The sequence below is a fragment of the Benincasa hispida genome, chromosome 6, assembly GCF_009727055.1.
Source record: "Benincasa hispida cultivar B227 chromosome 6, ASM972705v1, whole genome shotgun sequence".
NCBI lineage: Eukaryota > Viridiplantae > Streptophyta > Magnoliopsida > Cucurbitales > Cucurbitaceae > Benincasa > Benincasa hispida.
Genome location: NC_052354.1, coordinates 51182051 through 51203524, shown reverse-complemented (window position 1 = coordinate 51203524; position 21474 = coordinate 51182051). Strand labels below are relative to the sequence as shown.

Genomic DNA, 21474 nt, shown 5'->3' with positions numbered 1-21474 from the left:
AATCCTAAGACCACCTGGTAGTGAATCTTGGTTCGAGTCCTAGGCTTGGAACATTACATTAGCAATATTTTGATGAAATTTGGATAATATTTTGATGAAATAAAATCTCATAATTCTTTCATCTTTGACTCCAGGATAGGATGCCAATCTATTTGAAGACTTTCTTTGTATCTGGTTTGTTTTCATTCAACAATGTTATGATTTTTTCATAATATACACCTATTATGTATCCCTTTTTTTTTTCTTTCGGAAAAAGATATTTTTGTCAATTATTCAATATAATTCTTAATCTTCACAAATTTCTTTAATATCTTATTATACACCAAATTTATATGTTTTCTCTTAATACAATTATTTTCACATCTTATTTTAATATTTACTCTTTTCAGAGTCATATTTACTCTTACCTTAATTCTATATAGAGAGATGTGGTTGTGTTGGAAGCAATGGCTATTTGAGATAGTTTGGTTATATATGGTTGTTGAAAGTTGAAAATAATTATCTTCGTGTTGTTCAGCTTTGATGTTTAGATAAGTTAAACATGTAACAACAAAACGAAGAAAGAAAGGGAAAAAAAAAACAAAAATCATATTTACTCAACAATTTTTTCTAAAACTAATCTTAATAATATATTGAAAGAAAGATTTGTCGAGAACACATGTTATATCAACTAAGGACCAACTTCTTCCACTTTGAATTTGACACATTAACTTTTTCTAGTTAAAAGTAGGGCGATAATATTTTTTAAACTATAGAGACTATTAATTGAAATATCAAAAGGAAAATTTAGAATAAAAAATACATTAAAGCTGAACTTTTAATAATGATAAATTTCTCATTTACAAATGAAGAAACAACTATACAACTAACTAAATATGTAATGAATGAGCTACCATTTATTACATGAACTAATCAACTATCATAAAACTCAAATCCCTAAACTAAGAAGATAAGCTTCTTCTCATCCTCTTCTTCACTAATAGATGTACTTCTATTATCCCTGCAATTCCGAAATAATCTCTCTTAAAATAATGTCAAATATGACATTAAATTAAATAATGATCAAACCAAATAACAAATGACTACATGCAATACTAATGTTCTTTTTTAATATGTGCATTATAAATGTATTAATTATTATAATAAATTTAAAGATTAATGGATTTTAAACTAATACATAATAATTACTTTCAGAAAAATATCATATAGATTTGTACTTTTTATTGAAATTGTTTATACCATTTTTTTGAAACCTACATACAAAATTGACCTATTTTATAAACTAGAGACCAAAAAGATAAGGTAACTCATTACTTTTTATAGTACTACATTTTTAACATGCATACACTTTTTATTTTAAATTTTAAATAACTATTGCATAATTTAAGTTTTATGAATCTATTGCAATTCAAAATTCCTTATTATAAAAGTAAAATTTTTAAGAATACTAATTTTTAAAATCACTCAATTGTTCACCTAAAATGAAAGGAAAAACATTGTCCACCTTCTTTAATTAATTTGGAAAAATATAGACGATCTATATAGTGTATACAATCATTAAAAGGTACTATATTACTTACACTTTTGTATTCTTTAACACGCATCAACTTTGCACATGCCCATTTCTCCCCTTTTATGACAGGGGAAGAACCTATATATCACAACAAAATATATATATATATATATTAGGAACATACAACGGACACTTACAAATAAATAATCAATAGAAAAGAAAATAAACTTTTTTAACAAAAGAGGACTACATGGGATATAATCATTCCTCATCCATAATTACTTCCGTCCATGACCATTCTAGATTTATAACTTTCATATCTAAATTCATTACTAATTCTCATCCATTAACATACAACTCTAAAAAGTATTTAATGAACTCTTAATTCATTTATAACTTAATGTAGAATTAAAACAAGTTTAACTTTCATCAACCAAACTGGAATTCAAAATTGTTAGTTCATAAGCTAAATTTTTGTCTAATCCATCAATAAGATGTTCATAGAGACAAGTATTTGCAGCCTCATATAAGAAAATATACACTCAAAATCCATAAATAAGCTACATACAGTAAAAAATACAAAATAATAATGATGTATTAAGGGTTATTTTGTAATTACCAGTAGCTGTGGGGATTTATTTGTAATACACAATATTTACTTATTTTACTTGTATATAAATACCGTGGGAATGAATAAAGAAATATCTTTCAGCCCCAATTTTCTTTTTACATGGTGATAATAATGAAACAAGATGGAAATATTTAAGATTTTGGTGATGTAAATATCACTAACCATGCAAACTTGTACTATCCAAGGTACCATCAGGCTTCATGCTCCAGAACAATAATGCATCTCCCATTTTTGGTTTTACAGAGAGTCCACCATTACCAGATTCAGACAGTTTCTTCCACCATCGTGCAGAGCTAACGCATTGCTTCGCAGCCGGGAACACCGTCTCGCCGCCTTCTTCGACATCCGATCTGAATTTGTGTCGGTACCAATTCAGAGAGAGGGGCAGATGAGTTTTAAGAGATGTGAAAGTAGAATCTTACAGATATATGAGGAGGGTGGCCATTCTTTGGCCCCCTTTTTTGATGCTGAACTCATCAACAAAGTAATCATGGTGAGCATCAAACTTCTGCCCAACTTCATAATGCAGAATACTCATTCCTTCTCCATTCTCTGTTTGAAATTGTGATTATCAGTACCAAAATGTATTAAGACCAAGAATGTCAGTGACATCAACAACCAAATGAATGACTCACTCACCAAAGCCCCTTTTGGTTTGGGCCTCAAAACAAGAATATAGAGAACAAACCCACAACATGAAATTTAGCTAATTGTTCACCTTGGCTTGTAATCCCAGACGTAGGATTCAGAATCCAAATTTGATGGCCCGACATTCTCTACACCTCCTTTGACCTAGTATACTTTGTCCTCACCCACATGCTCATTCTCTACACTCCTTTGACCTAGTATATTTTGTTCTCACTCACATGCTTCTTCTATCAATTCTTTTCACATTTTCTTAATCATACTTTCATATTCTCAGGATCCTTATCTCGGTTCATTCATGTACCACTTGAGCACTTTGGACATAACAAGAACAGGTTTGCTTGAGAATTATGCTCGGTTACAAACTCTATTTTGAAGAACTATTCATTAAAACTACAATTCAATGCCTTGTAAAGATGGATAATCACTACCTTGTATCATTTGACAAGATTAACAAGTATTGAAAAACAGTGATTCAAAGAATTCCCAAACAAGCAAGCCTTAACAAAGAGAAATTATTACAAAATGCTTGAGAAATTAAGCATAGCATAGTAATAAGTAAGTTTTGGAATTGTCTTTACCTACAGGAATGAACGTAAAATCTGCTATTCGTTTCTCTATTGTACGGACGAGTTTGTTCTGCCCTCTATCCAGAAACATCCCTGAACTAGTGCGAGAGCTGTGAACATGGGATCGAATAAACAAATAAATATAAGTTGCGTTAACTGACAAACAATTTATAAAATAACGAAGTGACAAATCTAGACCTGCTCTTTACACCCTTGCGAGTTTTGCTATCAAACACGAGTGATTTCCCCATACGAGGCTTTGCAAGATTAATCAATTGCAAGCATTCTTTCTCCGACTGTCTAACACCATTAAAATATCAGCAAACACATTTTATAAGAAGAAACCGAAAATTTCTAGGGGGAAAAGAAAACTTACCAAGAAATTGTGACAAATGAAAGCTCTAGGCTCCCAAGAAATGAACTCAACCCACGAATCCCCTCCCTTCTTAGTCTTCATCCCATCACTAGAACAACAACAACAACAACAAAAAGTTACCAAAATCAAAATCAGAGCCGATGATGCACAATCCACAGGTATTGAACCCAGAGATCGTATTTGAATAATGTATAAAGTTTTAGTTCGGATAATTAGGAACAATTTGCCGCTCTGATTCATATATTTATATGATGATTGGGTTAAGCTTTGGGATTGAGTAAAAATCGATTATAGAATAATAAGAATCTTAACCATTTTAATTATTTTGGTAAATTTAATTATTCGTTATTTTATGTTTCATGGGATATTATACATTGAAATTTAAATGTTTAGATTTTAAGTGTTGGAGATAATTCGTGCGTTGTATGTTTGGATATGGCAATAATTAATCTTTAAATATGTGTTTGATTTTAAAATATTTTATATAGAAAACAAAGTTAAATATTACTAAGTTAAATATGAGAGAACAGTTGATATAGTCAATAAATTAAATTTAACATTATTTAATATATTATCATATCAATTAATTATTTGAACACTTTAAATAAAAATAAATGAATGTTTTTATATGAAATATATATAAAAATTTCAATGATATTAGAAAATTTGTATCGTACGGATTTCAAAATTATCTAGATAATAATATCCCGAAGTTTAAAAGTGAAATTATGTAAAAAGATATTAAATGTAACCTAATTTTGACTGATTGAATTTTTTATAATAATATATGTTTTTTTTGTTGAACTTGATGAAATATTTTAGATTAAACACGTTATTTTATCAAAATTTAGAATTATTATCTTATAATAAATTTGATATTAAATATCCATTTCATAAAAATAAATAATAACAAATATCAACATTACAATAATTGAAAATAATATATCTATTTTGCTCATTATAGATAAATCATAAGAATTTGGTAGGTTGAATTTTAGTCCATGAACATTTGATAAGTTAGTCCTTGAACTATAATTGGTAGTTAGTCTCTATGCTTTTAAATTTATAACAATTTAGTTCTTGAATTTTAATAAATAATAATGTAATCCTATACATTATTTGTATCTATCATGAAAAATATATCAAAATTAAGTATTAATTTTTATTAGTAATAAATTTTTATTATAGTTTATAAAAAAAAAATTGATCTTCGATTAGTTTATTGTTCTTCATGTACAAAATTTTTAATTAAATTTTATAAAATTTTACACGATTGAGACTAAATCGCTACAAATTACAAAATAGAAGGACTAAATATTAATTATTAAAGTTTAGGAACTAAATTGTTACAAATCTAAAAGTACATAAACTAAATCGAAGGACTAAAGTTTTACTTTCATAAATGTTTGAAACCAAAAAGTATTTTTTAACCAAACTTATTATTAATTTACAAGGGCTTTTTAGGTTTATAATTGAAATTTACTCAAATATGGACAACAGAATATTTGAGTGAGTAATAGATTCTTTTTTGCTTATTTCACCCTTCATTTATTTTTCAAAAAAAAAGAAAAAAAAAAAGGAAATGTGGTTTTCTAGATTTTCGTTATCAAATTTTAAAGATATTTTAGTTATATATATTTGATTTTCTTTTCTGTTCTAGATCTTACAATATTTTTTTTAATTTAATTTAAAATTTATGTACTATAGTTGTTCTCGGATTTTTTTCTTCTTAAATTTGTTTCCAAGTGTTATTTTATTATTATTATTATTATTATTATTATTATTAAGATAATATTTGTTCAATATCCGCTACATACATTACATTTACAGTCAGCCCACCATATAATATAACTCTCATTCACCAAATTTATGGCTTTTTCATAACATACATCAATTTTTACCTTTTTTTTTTTTAATTTGAAAAGAATATTTTTGTCAATTTATTAAATATAATTCTTAATTTTCAAAAATTTCTTTAATATCTTAGTCTGCCCCAATTTATATGTTTTCTCTCAGCCTTATTCCAAATTATTATACAATTCTTTTTATATTCACATTTATCTTTATTTACCCTTTTTTTAAGTCATGTTTACTCTTACCTTAATTTTATATGAAGAGAGGTGGATGCATTAGAAGCAATGGCGATTTGAGATAGTTCGGTTATCACATAATAAGTTGGTTCTCTCGATGTGGCTTGTTGACAACTTGAAATTAATCATCTTCTTGTAGCTCAGCTTTGATGCATTGGATAAGTTAACGTATAGTCATGCTTTGGTTGCGTTGGAACAAAAAGAATTAAACAAAAAAAACATATTTACTTTTAGATTTAAATACTACTTTGATTGTCCTATTTTTGTCTTTGGTTCATTTCAGTCTCTATACTTTTAAAATATTCATTTTGATTCGATTTAAATCCTATTTTAATTCTTGAACTTTAAATCTTGTTCTATTTTAGTCCCTAAACTTTCCCAAACATTCGTTTTAGTCCTTAAACTTTTAAACAATGATTATTATAGTCTCTACTGTTAACTCTTCAACAAAAATATGAGAGAACTTACATTTTTTGATGACTATGCTCTAGATCATTAAACGAAATGAAGATGAAGTAAAATGTTAACAATCAACACACCAAAATATTGAGGATCAAAATTTTGAACTAAAAATGTTGTTTAAATTCTTCTATTTTGTCACTTTATTCAAAATTGAAACTCTAGATTTTTTTAATGTAGCTAAATTATTTGGTAGCGTAGTCATAAAAAAAAAAAAATACAAACCACTACGCCATTTTGTAAAAGAGTTAACAAAATCTTAATGCAACGAGGACCAAAATAAGTACTTTTTCAAAGTTTAAGAACTAAAACAAACAATTTTTAAAAATTTAAGGACCAAAATAAAAACAATATTCAAAGTTCAGAGATTAAAACAAACATTTTTAAAGTTTTAGGGACCAAAATAGAATATTGTTCAAAGTTCAAGGACCAAAATAAGATTTAAACCTTTTGATTCTTACCCTTTCAACTTTTGTTTATTTTGATTCCTATACTTTTAAAATGTAACCATTATGATCCCTTAGAAATGAAATAAAAATGAAAATGGACCAAAATATTCACTTTTTAAAAATGTAAGAACCAAAATGCTCAAAAGTTAAAAGTACAAGGACCAAAATGAACATTTTGAAAATACGATGACTAAAATGAACCAAAAATAAAAGTACGGAGACCAAAGTAATATTTAAACCTTACTCTTCCCTCTTTTTTTAACTTGATAATATATTAGGTGGAGGGTTCGAAACTCTGACATTTTGATCCAGAACACATAGTTTATGTCATTTAAACTAAGCTCAGGTTGGCACCTTTCCATTCGTGGCTCTAATGTTTTGCATGAAAACAAGTCAACTCCATCTAATACACACAAATTTCACCCATTAAGAACTTTCAGTACCAATTGTAACCCTTCCAATTTTCTCACATAATCAAGGGAACATCACTAAACTCCTCTAATTAAAGTAAAAAAAATATCCTCATACTTCATCCAGATTCATGGTGAATCAAAATTTTTTGTTTATTTTTTTTATAAATCAAAGTTTTTTAGGGGCTCTGATCCCACATTATGCTCATGAGCCATCTCACTAATTTCATAGAAGACTCGCTCATCTCGAGGCTGGCTTCTAGACTTCAACCCAACATCTTGTGAGGTTGGTAGGTAGGTCTAAATATCCCAAAAGCCATTGTGTCACGGGGTTGCCATTAGAGCCATCAAAGGGCTATTCAATCCATCATCATTATCTTTTTAAGGAAAATTCACAATCACTTACCAAGAAACTCCAAATGTTGCTCTGTGGCTCTAGCTTGATTCATGAGACAGGCTTCTGAAATTTTCCATGAACCCACACCCTCTCCATGCTCTTTCCATTTCGGCGATTCAAGGACCTCACACAACAATATTCCAGCTCGAGCTACAACAATAGTTGTGCATTAAAGTTAGTCGGGGTGGTATCGATTATTTGCTCAACTCAATATATACTTAATAAGGTCAGTGACCGTACATCATCATTGTTGACATGTTGTAAGCAGATGGGATATGAACCATACAACAAGCTACATACTAATAGTAATTATCATTTCATTTATACCTAAATTTGAATCCTATTTCATCCCTAAATTGATACTTCTCAAAACAAAATAAGTACCTCGACAAAGCCTGCATTGACAAACAGATCTCTCAAGGTGTTTAAGCAGAAGAAATAAGAACGTGTTCCATCTAATCTGACGTATTCCCTGAATCCTACTCTTTGATCTTGCCCAAATCGGAGCATAGTCATATCATACAGACCTGTATTCCATTAAACCGAACATTGATCAGCAGAATGTTTGAGACAGACAAATTACATGTGCCTGGAAAGAACTTGGAAAAGAAAATTTATTTACTTAGAATTTAAAGCAAACTAAAATATCATTAGTCTGACCATAATCGATTACCATAATCCCGAAATAAGAGCAGGCCTCCAGGCTTCAAAACCGTAAAGCATTCTCTGATCGATGCTGGCATCCTTTGGAGAGGCACTGCTGATAATGTAAATATCTGAAATAGTGAATAGCCATAGAACATTCTAACTGTCATTACCAAGATTCAAGAAAACATTAAAACTGAAGGAAGTTTGTTAATGTTACACAACATATTATTTGTTTTTTCCCTTAGTGATGTTGGTTGGAAACTTAGAATCTAGATCAATATCAAAACAATAGGTGTAGCACAGGTAGCATTTTAGAAAGCACACCTTTTTCTAAATATTTTTGGTTAATTTTTTTCCAAATATAAAATGTTCCACGACTATCAGGAATCAAAATTCAAAGTGTATAATTTTTTTTTGTTTTTTGCAGGCCAATGCCTTTGATAAAATTGATGTAATTATATTAAGATATCAAAAGAGGTGCATACCAAAGTAAGAAAATCAACCCCACCAATGCAACATCCACTTTCTTCTAATGCACATGATCCTGTGGCATGAGATCCATCATTCTCTGCAAACATAGAGAAAGATAGACAAGGGTGTAAGGACAGCAATAATCTTGCAGTTAATGAATCCAAATCCATATGCAAAATAACAACCTGGAGTAGTAAAACTTGGCTGCATTTGGAAAGTGTTTGCACGGCATGAATTGCAGGCCAACCATGTTGGAAACTTACTAATAGAAAAATCACAATAGAACGGACAGAATCGATCTTTTAATGATGCAATGCCGGCCTCATTTAAAATCTCTTTAGCTCTCTCAAGAGTTTCTGTGCTACAATCACAAGCATAGATGACGATATTCTCGTTCCCGCTACCAAAAAAAAACACGTTATCATGTGAAAGGATAATGAATTGCTAGCAATAAGATCTACCACTCAAAGGCCCTATTTGATGGTTCAAATCTCTTTTATCATGACCATACAAATGCACTACAAGTATTGGGATGTCCATAAAACATTGTGAAGGCTGTGTTTGATTCCATATTCTTTGCCCACACAAAATGCATTCATAAAACCTAATGAAGTTTCATGAAGGAATATATATGATTCAACTCTTGAACAGAGTTAGAAAAATGTATGAAATACACATCATCTTTCATCTAGGTTAGGAGACTGTAAGGCCCCTAGTTATAGAAATAATAAGAGTATTAGTAGAATATCAGTATAGTTATTAGTTGGGGCATATTAGTAAATAGTTAGCAAGTTGGTTAGGTCTTTTTGTTATAAATAGAAAGAGAGGGGTTGGAGAAAGGTGTGAAGAATTTAGCGGGATTTCCTAATTGGGAATCTGGGAGAGGGATTTTAGCCCTCTAGAATGTGCTGATTATTATCTTGTTACTATTTCCTTTAATATTTTAATATATTTTTATGCTGGATTGTTCTTGAGTCCATTCCTTGTTCAGTTTGTTCTTGTTAGGAAGGATCCTGACAGAGACTTAAGCAAAATGACATGACCATGCTCCATTATAATTGGTTTTGGTGTTAAAACCAAAAGGTCATTTCCATAGACCCTCAGTAAATGGCTAAACTTGGCCACTCGATTATCATTGTTTTCTATAAGCTCTAACTTTATTAATTAAGTAGATGAATATCGATCTAAATGAGAACTTTGGATTTCTAATGGAATAAGAACAGTATATGGTTATATGAGCATATCCTACCATAGATACAAAGGAGAACCTGCATAGAGTAGGATGTCCAGAATCAAGATCTCACAAGGAAGTGAAGGATCAATAATCTCTTGTAATGTCTGTCAAAAAATTCTCTCTTATAATGTGGCACCTCTCGCTTCTAACTCATTGAGAATGGAACATGTTATGAGATTACATGAAAGACCCTAAAACAAGCTATTGAACTTGTTTTAACGAAATCGAGAAGGAGGGATATAGATTATGTTCGTCTATGTCTTATAAAGATGTTCTTCCTACAAAAATGTTCCTTTTTAGTTTTCACCCCAGAAGGAAGCTAACCTAAACAACAATAACAATAACATATCACATAGAGACATTGGCGTAATTAAAAGAGCAAGTTAGAAAATGTGGAAGCTTTAAGAGCCCGTTCGATAACATTTTTCTTATTAATCTTCTGTTCTAATTTCTAAAAGAGTTATCCCATTTACACTGATTCTTCTCTACTTCCTAATTTAATTTCAACGAGAAGGTTTTTGAATAATATTTCATATAAGCAAACACAAAGCAAAAAGTTTTTATCAACTAAATTTCTAAAAACAAAAACCAAACAAAATTGATGAACATCAATAAGAAATAAAGCAGAGGGAAAGTTGAATACGTTGGGGGTTACCGCAAGATTGGAATAACAGTGCTTCCATTACCACAACCCACCTCCAAAACTTTACAATACTTCTTACAGGAAACTAGTTCCGGGAATTCCTTCAACAAATACCGCCTTTCCTGAAACCAAACATAAAGTAATGAAATCATAACCTAGAGAAACAACAAAGTTAGGTTGGTATGAAAACGAAAAATTGTTCAGAATGCTAAAAGGAATCGAAACCTTGAAGAATTTGCCAGAGGAGTGGCGAAGGTGAAAGCGGCTCCATGCGTCTGAATCGGCTTCTGGAGAAACTGAAGGAACGGAATTGGAGGGCTCAAATGGAAGCAAATGGTACTGCAAAAGCGGGTCATTCTCAACTCGAATTCGAAGATCGTTCCATTCGAAGTCTTTTGAGAAATATTCAGCGGCTTCCCCCATTCAGTTCTTCGAAATTGAAGCTTCAGAATCAAGCAATTCTCCACCAAATTTGTAAAGAGAAAGAAAGTCGAGCAAATTCTGGAAGACTGAAATTTGAATCACGCTCCAATTTTGTTCCACTCATTCCTTCTTTTTATTATTATTTTTTTTTAAAGAATAGTTGACAACAACATAGGATCCCATAGTCTGGGATCAAGACATCAAAGATTAGTAAAGACAAGGGAACAATATGAAAATAAAGCCAACAATATAAGACCAGAACATAACCAAAACATAAACACAAAAACTCACAAACCACCAATTAGAGAAAAGAAACCAAAACCCCACAACTAAGGACAACAGCAAAACAAAGAGCAACAACAAGTTCAAAAAGAAGAAAAGCATCCGTAAATACACTATATAAGACCCAAGAAGATCAACCCGTCAAGAAGTAGTTCGAGCACCGACCGTAGAGACCATAAGGTGAAACAGAGCAGACACCGACCTTGGTCGACCTCCATTCAGTCGCTGATTATGCTTCTACCAGATGTAGTAGATGGAAGTACACCAGAATACACGGAATAACTTACTACACACCCCCTTATCCGGCCCCACTCGGCACAACTAACTCAACTCGACATCCCAACTTGCCACCCAATGCGATGAACCCAACTGATGCAACACACTAGACTGCACCTCTCTCCCAAACCCACACTCAGAAAATAAATGATCCTGCGACTTCACACCTCCCCCACACAGAAGACACCTCACCAGAAAAAGAGAGGGACCATGCCGCCCAGCTTCTAATACGAGCTGTAATCCTCTGTATCAAAGGCGCACAATCCACAGCCCTCAATCGACCAGCTAATAAAGGTAACCCTAGATACTTAACAGATAGCGAACCAAGAGAGAATCCCATAAATGCAGCTAGTTCCTCCGCCTCACCAGACTCCACACTCGCAACAAACATGGAACTCTTCCCAACATTTGCAACTAATCCAGATAGCCTTGCAAAATCCGCCAGGACCTGCCTCATAAACTCCAAAGAATCCCTCTCAGCTGCACAAAAAATCATCAAATCGTCTTCAAAAACCAAATGAGTCAGGCACACACGCTTACACTGATCATGGAACCTAAACCACACAGGAGGTTTATTCAACAACCTGGACAAGACCTCCATCACCATCACAAACAAAAAAGAAGACAACAGATCCCCCTGCCTCAACCCCTTCTTACCAGGAAAAAACCTCTCAAGGGAACCATTAATCATCACAAAAAGTGTAGGTGAAGTAACACAAGCCTTCACCCAACTAAAAAATTGAAGGGGCGTACCTATAGCCAGCAACACATCAAACAGAAAATCTCAATTGACCAAATCGTATGCCTTCTGAAGGACTACCTTCTACACACAACGCGACTTCCATCTGCCCTTCTTATAGCCCAAAACCAAATGAGTCAGGCCCACACGCTCACACCAAAAATGTCGTGTTCATATCACCTACCTCAGCCACCTCTCCCTGGCCTTCTGCCGGAGCGACGCCTTCTCCAATCTAGCCACTAACCAGAACACCTCAGTGGCCCAAGCCGCCTTTGCACATTCCGACTCTAAGTAAGAATCCCTCTCCACCTTAGCCTGAGTAGCCTCCATAATCTGCCTAGCCACCCGCACCTCATCAAATAAGACAGAGATACGCCTACGACGATGCATGCAAAACCTACTTTATTACCTTCAAATTTTGCACAAAGCTAACCATAGGAGACACATCCTCAGACCTTCTCCACACTGACCTGATAGTATCAATAAAACCATCAGCCTCTGCCCAATGAGAAAAATAGCGAAACGTAGGAGGCGGTTTACTCCTTGTCTTCGATTACAAATCCCCCACTGGCCAACCCTAACCTCCGAATATGGAAAAGCTACCTTCCACGCCTCATTAGACAAATAACAATCCAATCGACGCAAGATACCATTCCTCTGAATTTTACTAGTCCAAGTAAACCAGTTACCTGTCACACCCAACTCAACTAGATCTGCCTCCAATAACGCCTCAACAAACTCCTCCATCTCCCTCAAGCTAGAGCAACCACCAAAATCCTCCTAACTACTACGAGGCACACACATCAACGACCTCCATCTCCCCATGAATAACATTAAAATCCCCCAAAACAAGTCTAGGAAGCTGCCATGAGGCACACATATCAACGACCGAACTATGTCCAACAAGGTTCTATTTCTCCTCTTCGACACACCATTCTGTTAAGGTGTATCCAACACTAAGAGTTGGCAAATGATTTCATGTTCTATCATATAGTTCTGGAACTCATAATCCAAAAACTCTCCACCCCGATCCGATCGAAGTATTTTAATCTGTCTATCCAATGGGTTTTCAACTTCAGCCTTGAACTCTCTAAACTTTTCAAAGGATTCAGACTTCCCTTGCCAAATTAACATACTCATATCGAGAGTAATCATCAGTAAAAGTGATGAAATACTCATAGCCTCCCTGGCTTGCACATTCATCGGACCATAAAGGTCTAAATGCACTAACTCTAAAGACTCTTTAGTTCGATAACCTTTTCCAATAAAAGGTCTTTTAGTCATCTTGCCTTCAAGACATGACTCGCACATAAGTAAAGAATTTTCTTCTAACTCGCTTAGAAGTCCATTCTTCTTCTCCTTTATCCAGCGAGGACAATTTCGCTTCCAGTGCCCTTCCTGGTTGCAATGGAAACATTTTCCTTTGTCAACTGACGTTGGTCGCCTACCCCACTGTCTTCCCTTTTCCCTTACCACTCTTCTTCTTCTTCCACTTGGAAGTGTGAGAGATAGAACATGCAGACTTAGTTCTAGAGGTCAAACCTCGATGGAAATTCTTTGATGATGAAGTAAAATTTGCCTCACCAACCTTTTTCTCCTTACTTTTCAGCAAGAATTGGAATGTCTGTAACTCGTTGAGGAGAGTTGTAAGGGTATAGTCAACTTTGTTCAGTATAGCATTACTGACAAAGTGCAGGAAGCTATCTGGCAATGAGTGCAGAATAATGCTAACCTTGTTGCCCTCATCGATGTGTGACCCATTCATCTCTGCCACATTGAAGTGGACCATCATGTTTAGAACATGTTCACAAACAGATGTACCCTCCTCCATTTTGGAGTTGAAGATGCATTTCAGAGCTTCATGCTTAAGCTGTCTAGACGGTTATTCGAACATTCCCTGTAAGAACTCCATGATCTCACGTGCTAAGACCATAGGCTTATGCTTCTTGATGTTGGGTTTTATGTCCTAAAAACTCGCAGTTTGTAAAATAATAAATATTTTCTATTATCAATATACTTGTTATTGACCTCATAAATTGTATGAAAGTCTAAATCCAATAAACTAAGGCCCATGACTATTGTATGACTACTTGAACTTTATGTGGAAACATAAGAGTAGATCAAGTTTGAGTAAATAGTCAAAATGATCTATGATACATAAATGAGGTTGGATACCTTATTTTGGTAACACCATTGGATCCGACCTACTCCGTAGTTGTTACAAAGAGTTGTAAAGTGTTACATATAATGTGATCCTAATTTGTACATGTTATGACATGAGGAGTGGGGGCATCCTATGCAATGAGTTTGCATAAGATCAAGACCAAGACATAAGTCACTCTTACTTTATAACGTTATTTACTATTTAAGATTGACTATTTCACCTAGATAACCTAGGTAACTCAAATCTTAATCCTGAGCTAACTATGAACTCTTGTTTATTCAGGATTTCCTTTAGATTTGCATAGTTGAGGGTTGTCTCAACAGTGCTGGCTCAATAAGACTCTTATTTCAGGGGTAAAACTGGATAGATAGTTGAGGACATAGGGTGCAAGATGAAGTTCATGCCTACCTGATTTAGGGATAGGAGAAAGGTTGTTCTCTCAAGTACTGAATCCAGGTCTTGAACAAGGGGCCCCACCCTCTCACTGGGCTGAGAGAGTTTGGTTTGGTGATTGAATCACAAATCAGTTGTTCATTAGAGGATCAATAGGGACTTGAGGAATAAGACATAATCTTTGGAGTAAAACAGATATTTGACCCAACCATTATTACGAACAACCTGTGAAAGGTCGACTTGCTGATTATGGTTAAATCATGTGGACATAATATATCTACAGTGAGAGGAGTGCAACTATGGGCTTTAGTGGAGTAACCCATTAGTTAACGAATGGAGATTAATTTGGTCTAGTGAGTTTAGTCAATTTGGGATTAATTTGGTCTAGTGAGTTAGTCAATTAATCTCGGATCTTGAAGCCCTGATTCTGTAGGTTCGCGAGGTCCCCCTACTAGTCGTAACGCTAGCTCTAGAATAGCTGTGATAAGTTAATTGAAAAAAATTAGATAGGAATTAGTAATTATATAAGATATAATATATGTTTAATTTTAGAATTAAATAGATTAGGAGAATTTTATTTTAAATAATTGATTTATTATATAAAGATGGATTATGTGAAGTTTTATTTAATAATTAATTTATGAAATTAATTAATTTTTATTTTTTAAAATCAAAATAGATTTTATAAAATCAAATTTTGATTTTTGAGATAAAATTGAAAAAGGAAAACAAAACAAAACACTTAAATAGAAAATGAAGATTTTCTATTATCCATCTTTGAAGTAGCTCACACATATTACATCTTTTTGCCTTGTCTTCTCCGAGCATGAGTTGAACTCTTCTCTTTACATGTTGATCTGTAATATAATGAAGAGATTGAAGTGAAAATCGAGCATGCAATCCATAGAGAGTTTTAGAGAAAATTCGGTTTGAAGAAAGGTTCTTCAACAAGGTTACTGCAGTGAACTTTTCTCCTTTTACCCTTGATTCAAGCTTGTTTTGAGTCCCACAACTCAATCTAGAGCACCAAAAGAATAGCGGGGAAGACCTTGAGGTGGTCTACAACAAGATTTGGAGAAAATTGCAGCTGGTGAGGGAGCTTTGAAGAAATTCTACAAGAGGTATGTCTTGAAACTCACTTTTTTCTGCAAAGCATGCTTTATATTATGCCAAAATTAGTGAATTTGAGTGCTTAGATGATCCTTGTACTTCCACTACTGTTGATACAATCCTACACTTGGCCAAAACATCATTTAGACTAGCCAAGATGTAAGCTTGGGCCTTCTCGTTTGCCTGTGTCCATCTCTCATAAGCCTCCCGAACATTTCAAGTTTCGTTCTGAGTTGGAATAGGAGGACATTCCTCTGTAAGAACGAACCTAAGATCATCAATGATCAGTATTGTAGTTATCGTGTGTTTCCATCTAGCTTAATTCTCGCCAGTCAACTTATCGGCACTTAAAAGATCTAATGTGGTTGTAGCCATTCTAACGTTGCTGGTAAAAAACAAACTTAATGAGTCTATACATTACCACTATTAACACCAATTTTAGTTTTAGCAAAATAGTTTCCATGTACCTTAAGTGAAAAGACATCTATTTCGCAATGTTGCCCCAGTGAGGTAGGTCAAAAGTCACTAGTGGGGTGATCAAATGCCCCTTCATTAGGATGAGACATTCTCAACCATTAAGCAGAAACAACTCTTGTAACTGACACTAACAGTCACCATTTTTTTATCCAAAACCTTCAACAATTCTGCGTAAGTGTAACCCCTCATTTTCGGCCCTAGAGTCCCGCCCTAATGCGCCCACCGTAGGGAAAAAGCATATTAGGACAAGAGACTAAAGCGACCTTATCCTATACAGGAGATCAGATGAAGAGTTGTGTAAAACTGCCATCCTATAGGGGAACACTCCCAGGGTGCCTCGAGGTGATGCACAAAAACATTATCCAACCTAATGAGAGAGATCGTGGGATATGTTATCACACGTCCCGCTCCCACTTACTATGAACATTCTCTTCATTCATCTTGGTATTGACCTACACAAATACCATTCTTTAGGGGGACACTCCCAGGGTGCCTCGAGGCCGAGGATAGATCTCACGGTGTGAACATAAAGGGAGAAACGTGAAGAGGTTTAAGTGAAGTATCATATATCCTAAGTACCTCCCACTAAATGTTCTACCTAGGGGTTCATTAACCTAGATCATTCGGCTACTGATTTTATCTAAGTGTGTTTAATTTGCTAAAAAACAACTCTTGTCTTTGAAATTAAACAAGTTCAAGTCAAGTCTCATTAAACTCTTTAACGGACTATCCTCAAATTTGCATGCATTCATCAAATCTATCTAATTCACCTTTCCAGATAGGTTCTTAGGTAGAGGTGTTCCATTTCCGTCAGCTTAAGTACCCCAACCTAGACAGAACCCGTCTAAGACAAAAGGTCCCTTATAGATAGATTTGCTACATATTTAATCTTTTATTAGTCAATTTAATCCTATTAAACTAATTAAAAGATTAAATCTTAGGTTTCTAATCTCATTAGAACCGTGATCTTAGGTCTATCTCCATCAAGTTTTAAAACTCTTTTAAAAACATGATTCAGGCCTAAGTTTGCATGCATGTCTTTCTTATTGATTTTAGTTCTAATTTCCCTTATAACTCCTATAAAAGAAACAACCAAAACCATTCTCATTGCTATGCATAACTAGGTATTATAACTCTTATAAATTTAATCTAAGTGTCATACTTCATGCAATGTCCATTCATTACTATATATAACTCTTATATACTTGATAATGAACTAAGCATACATGCTTCCATACACCCTTATATTATAACACTTGTAATATAAAGATGATGCATGAATATGCTTAATGCATGCATAAATATAACTCTTATATTATATGATGTATGAGCATGCTCTTGAATTAATCTTAATCATGCAAACTACTATATCATAACATTTACAATATAGAGATGATGCATGACCAATGCATAATCTAAGGTGGGATTTCAACTATATGGCATACCATATGACATATAATAAAACATACATCTTATGTACATTCACAAAACTAATGGACTAGATGATTAGCCTCAAAACCGAAAATTAAATTCTATCTATTACATAAAACCATCGAGCAAACTGATTCACAAGTGAATCGGGTCTTGAACCACATGGGCAAAGACTTCTTCTTGATCGTTTAGTAAATTGGGCAAGTAACCACGATCGTTTATCTACGATCGAGTACCTTTGACTATGCGATGAAGCATGGAGGCTACTTGATCGTTTAACTCACTAAATTTAAACAATGCAAGTCTAAACGATCATTGATAACTAGTAGAAATATAAGTTATTAAAGCTCAAACTATTAAAACAATGGGAGAAAACGATGGAGAATAGGCAATATTGCGATTGAATGCGCCAAACTAAAAGAAAAATTGCGATCGTTAACACTCATCGGATAAATAATTAAATTGTGTCATTCTGTGTAGGTACAATGTGATAGTGCATTCTGAGTTTTCGATCCAGGGGTACCTCAAAGATGATCGCGTGATGACTTTACATAAAGGCGGTAGCCTAATGTAATGAAACATGATGGGACGTAAAGCTAATAACGGTCGAATAGAAAATTCAGTTGATGACCGTTGAAGACCATACTGTTGTAAATGCATTGAGCTTCTGGTGACTATCTGACGACGCAACACGGTATGGAAATGAATGTTGCCCATCCACACAATCATTAGTGAGAAGAGCTGTTTGATCTGGAAGTCTATAAATACCCAATGCTACTAAACCAGGAGGACTTCCAAGCGAGGAAGCGAGTCGAAGCCGAGGGAAGGGAATTCTTGAGAAGAAATTAATTTTCGGAGAGGTCGAGAGACTGCCAGAAACAACACAGAGGAGAGACACCAAACCCTTGCGAGAGCAAGAGTTAACAACTTGGGAAAGAATTGAAGTGATAAGAGTAGTGTAAAAAGCAAGAGGAAGCAAGACATTTCTTACCTGGCTTGATACTTCTTACACCATTTATTGTTTTGTACTCAAACACTTTATTTGCAAAAATGAAAACTTCATTTCAATTTATGATCAGTCTTTCCACACCATGCATGAGTAACTAAATTTGTGAATGGGTTGAGAAGTCCAACTATGATCAAGTCCCTCTTGGGCCAGGAGAGGGTGTGGCCACTATGTTCAAGACCCGAAATTAGCCCTTAAGGAGCAATTTATCTACTTGCCCTTGCATCGGGGAAGGAGTGAATTCTGTCTCGTGTAGCTGTATTCCCAACTTCCCAGTCAAACGAATCCCAAAAAATGGTAGGCTTATTGAGTTGGTAGCCACTCTCACCCATACAAATCAAAAGACCGCCTTCATGAGCAGGGATTTACAACTCACTTAGGATTCAGGTAATGTCACCTATGGTCATCTTAGTGAAATATAAGTCTCTATTATTAACAACGTTATATAAAGAGAGACTAATCATTTCGTGGTCTGGTTTTATCCAAACTCTTTGTATAGGATATCCTCACTCATATGTCTCTACATGAATGATCATGATCAGATCATTTGTAACACTTGTCGTAAAGCTTAGAGAGCCTAATGTACAATACAAATAAACTACAAAATCACAATAAACTAGGGCATACACTATACCCTAGTAACATCTTCCACTTGCCCTAAACAATATGTTGCATATCTCGTAGACCCAGAGTTTCTAGATGACTCTCAAACACTTTAGCTGCGAGAGCCTTTATAAACGGATCAGCAACGTTGTGCTCCAAAGAAATCTTCATGACAGTCACGTCACCTCGATGCACAATCTCCCGAATCAAATGATATTTTCGCTTCATGTGCTTGCCTCTTCGGTGACTCCTAGATTCCTTAGAATTTGTCACAATACCACTATTATCACAATAAAGTGTGATGGGCAAAGATATATTTGGAATTCATGTGCTTGCCTCTTCGGTGACTTCTTAAGCCATATAGCTTTTTTAGCAACTTCACAAGCAACTACATATTCGGCTTCCATAGTGGAGTCAGCGATGCATCCTTGCTTGATGCTTCGCCTTACTATAGCTCCTCCATTCAGAGTAAACACTGACCCTGGTATGGATTTCTGAGAATCCCGATTAGTCTGAAAGTCAAAGTCTATGTATCCTATAAGGATCAAATCCTTATCTCCATACACGAGTATATAGTCCATCGGTCTTCGAAGATATTTGAGGATCGTTTTGACCAGCGTTTAGTGATCTAATCCTGGATTGGACTGATATCGACTGAAAATCTTTATTACACAGCAAATATCAGGTCTAGTACATAATGTTGCATACATAAGGCTACCAACAGCCGATGTATAAGGAATTCGCCTCATTTCCTTAACCTCTTGAGGAGTCTTAGGATACTGTTCCTTAGACAATACAATTCTATGTCTGGAAGGTAATAAACCCTTCTTGGAATTGTGCATTGAATATCTAACAAGCATCTTGTCAATATAGGATGCCTGAGACAAAGCCAACCTTTTGTTCTTACGATCCCTTATAATCTAGATCCCTAGAACAAACTGCGCCTCTCCCAAATCTTTCATTTGGAATTGGGCGGCTATCCATTTCTTTACATCAGTCAGAAAACCTACATCATTCCCAATGAGTAGGATATCATCATCCACATACAGCATGAGGAAAGCTACTGAGTTGTTGATGATTTTCTTGTAAACACAAGGCTCATCAACATTTTATCAAAGCCATAAGATTTGATCGCAACATTAAATCTTATATTCCAAGATCGAGATGCTTGTTTAAGTCCATAAATTGACTGATTAAGCTTGAAAACCTTTTGCTCTTGATCTTATTCATTGAATCCTTCTGATTGATTCATGTAGAAGGTCTCTTCAAGATTACCATTCAAAAAGGCAGACTTGATATCCATTTTCCATATTTCATATTCATAATATGTGGCTACGGACAAGAGAATTCTAATAAACTTTAACATGACAATAAGTGAGAAAGTTTCTTCATAGTTTACTCCCTCAACCTGGGTATAACCCTTTGCCACAAGTCTAGCTTTAAAGGTTTGTACCTTTCCATCTACACCTCTTTTCCTCTTGTAGATCCATTTACAACCTATAGGTTTTACCCCATCATGTTGATCTACAAGCTCCCAGATATAATTGAAGTACATGGACTCCATTTCTTGTTTCATGGCTTTAATCCATTCATCCTGGTCAACATCTTCTATTGCTTGTTTATAAGACAACAGATCCTCAACTCCATCATCAGTTGTGATGTTTTAGGCTTCTGTTCAACCCATGTAGCATACAGGTGGGTTCATAACCCTCCCACTACATCGAGGTAATCTTAACTTTTGAGATGGATGATTAGATGAACTGACATCAACAACTCTTATTGATGTATCGACCCCTTCAACAACTCTTACTGAAGTCTCAGTAGATTCATTAGAAATTTCACTTAAAAACAATTTGGCTTTGTGGCTTATGATCCCTCATGTGGTCATCTTCCAAGAAGGTAACATTTTTTGATACAAACACTTTATTCTCACTTGGATCATAGAAGTATCCACCTCTCATTTCCTTGGGGTAGCTTACAAATAGGCATACTTTTGAACGAGGTTCCAACTTTTTTTTTTTTTTGCCATTAACAC

General features: G+C 34.2%; 2 protein-coding genes across 3 annotated transcripts; both read right to left on the bottom strand.

Annotated features, from left to right (window-relative positions):
- Positions 1–815: 815 nt before the first annotated feature.
- Positions 816–3991, bottom strand: LOC120080354 (probable prolyl 4-hydroxylase 10). 2 transcript variants are annotated; one of them, XM_039034998.1, is made up of 7 exons: positions 3735–3991; positions 3557–3658; positions 3371–3468; positions 2567–2696; positions 2307–2494; positions 1581–1651; positions 816–1000 (listed from the first exon to the last, which is right to left on the bottom strand). In XM_039034998.1, the coding sequence occupies exons 2-7, from the start codon at positions 3607–3609 to the stop codon at positions 995–997; spliced, it is 546 nt and encodes a 181-aa protein (XP_038890926.1). In that variant the 5' UTR covers positions 3610–3658; positions 3735–3991; the 3' UTR covers positions 816–994. The 2 variants fall into 2 exon arrangements, with proteins under 2 accessions (XP_038890926.1, XP_038890925.1); XM_039034997.1 differs by having other exon boundaries at positions 3557–3654; positions 3735–3987.
- A 3175-nt stretch (positions 3992–7166) lies between these two features.
- Positions 7167–11086, bottom strand: LOC120080353 (tRNA N(3)-methylcytidine methyltransferase METTL6). Its single transcript, XM_039034996.1, has 7 exons — positions 10761–11086; positions 10548–10657; positions 8844–9058; positions 8673–8755; positions 8213–8315; positions 7924–8066; positions 7167–7689 (listed from the first exon to the last, which is right to left on the bottom strand). The coding sequence occupies exons 1-7, from the start codon at positions 10956–10958 to the stop codon at positions 7588–7590; spliced, it is 954 nt and encodes a 317-aa protein (XP_038890924.1). The 5' UTR covers positions 10959–11086; the 3' UTR covers positions 7167–7587.
- Positions 11087–21474: the final 10388 nt, after the last annotated feature.

Coding starts and splice junctions, on each gene's coding strand:
- LOC120080353 (XM_039034996.1), bottom strand. CDS start 10,958: ATGGGGGAAGCCGCTGAATATTTCTCAAAAGACTTCGAATGGAACGAT. Junction 8,316..8,672: donor GGGTTGATTTTCTTACTTTG/GTATGCACCTCT, acceptor TCACTATTTCAG/ATATTTACATTATCAGCAGT. Junction 7,690..7,923: donor TCAATGCAGGCTTTGTCGAG/GTACTTATTTTG, acceptor CTATTGTTGTAG/CTCGAGCTGGAATATTGTTG.
- LOC120080354 (XM_039034997.1), bottom strand. CDS start 3,974: ATGAATCAGAGCGGCAAATTGTTCCTAATTATCCGAACTAAAACTTTA. Junction 3,469..3,556: donor CGCAAGGGTGTAAAGAGCAG/GTCTAGATTTGT, acceptor CCATGTTCACAG/CTCTCGCACTAGTTCAGGGA. Junction 2,697..3,370: donor TTTTACGTTCATTCCTGTAG/GTAAAGACAATT, acceptor AATTTCAAACAG/AGAATGGAGAAGGAATGAGT.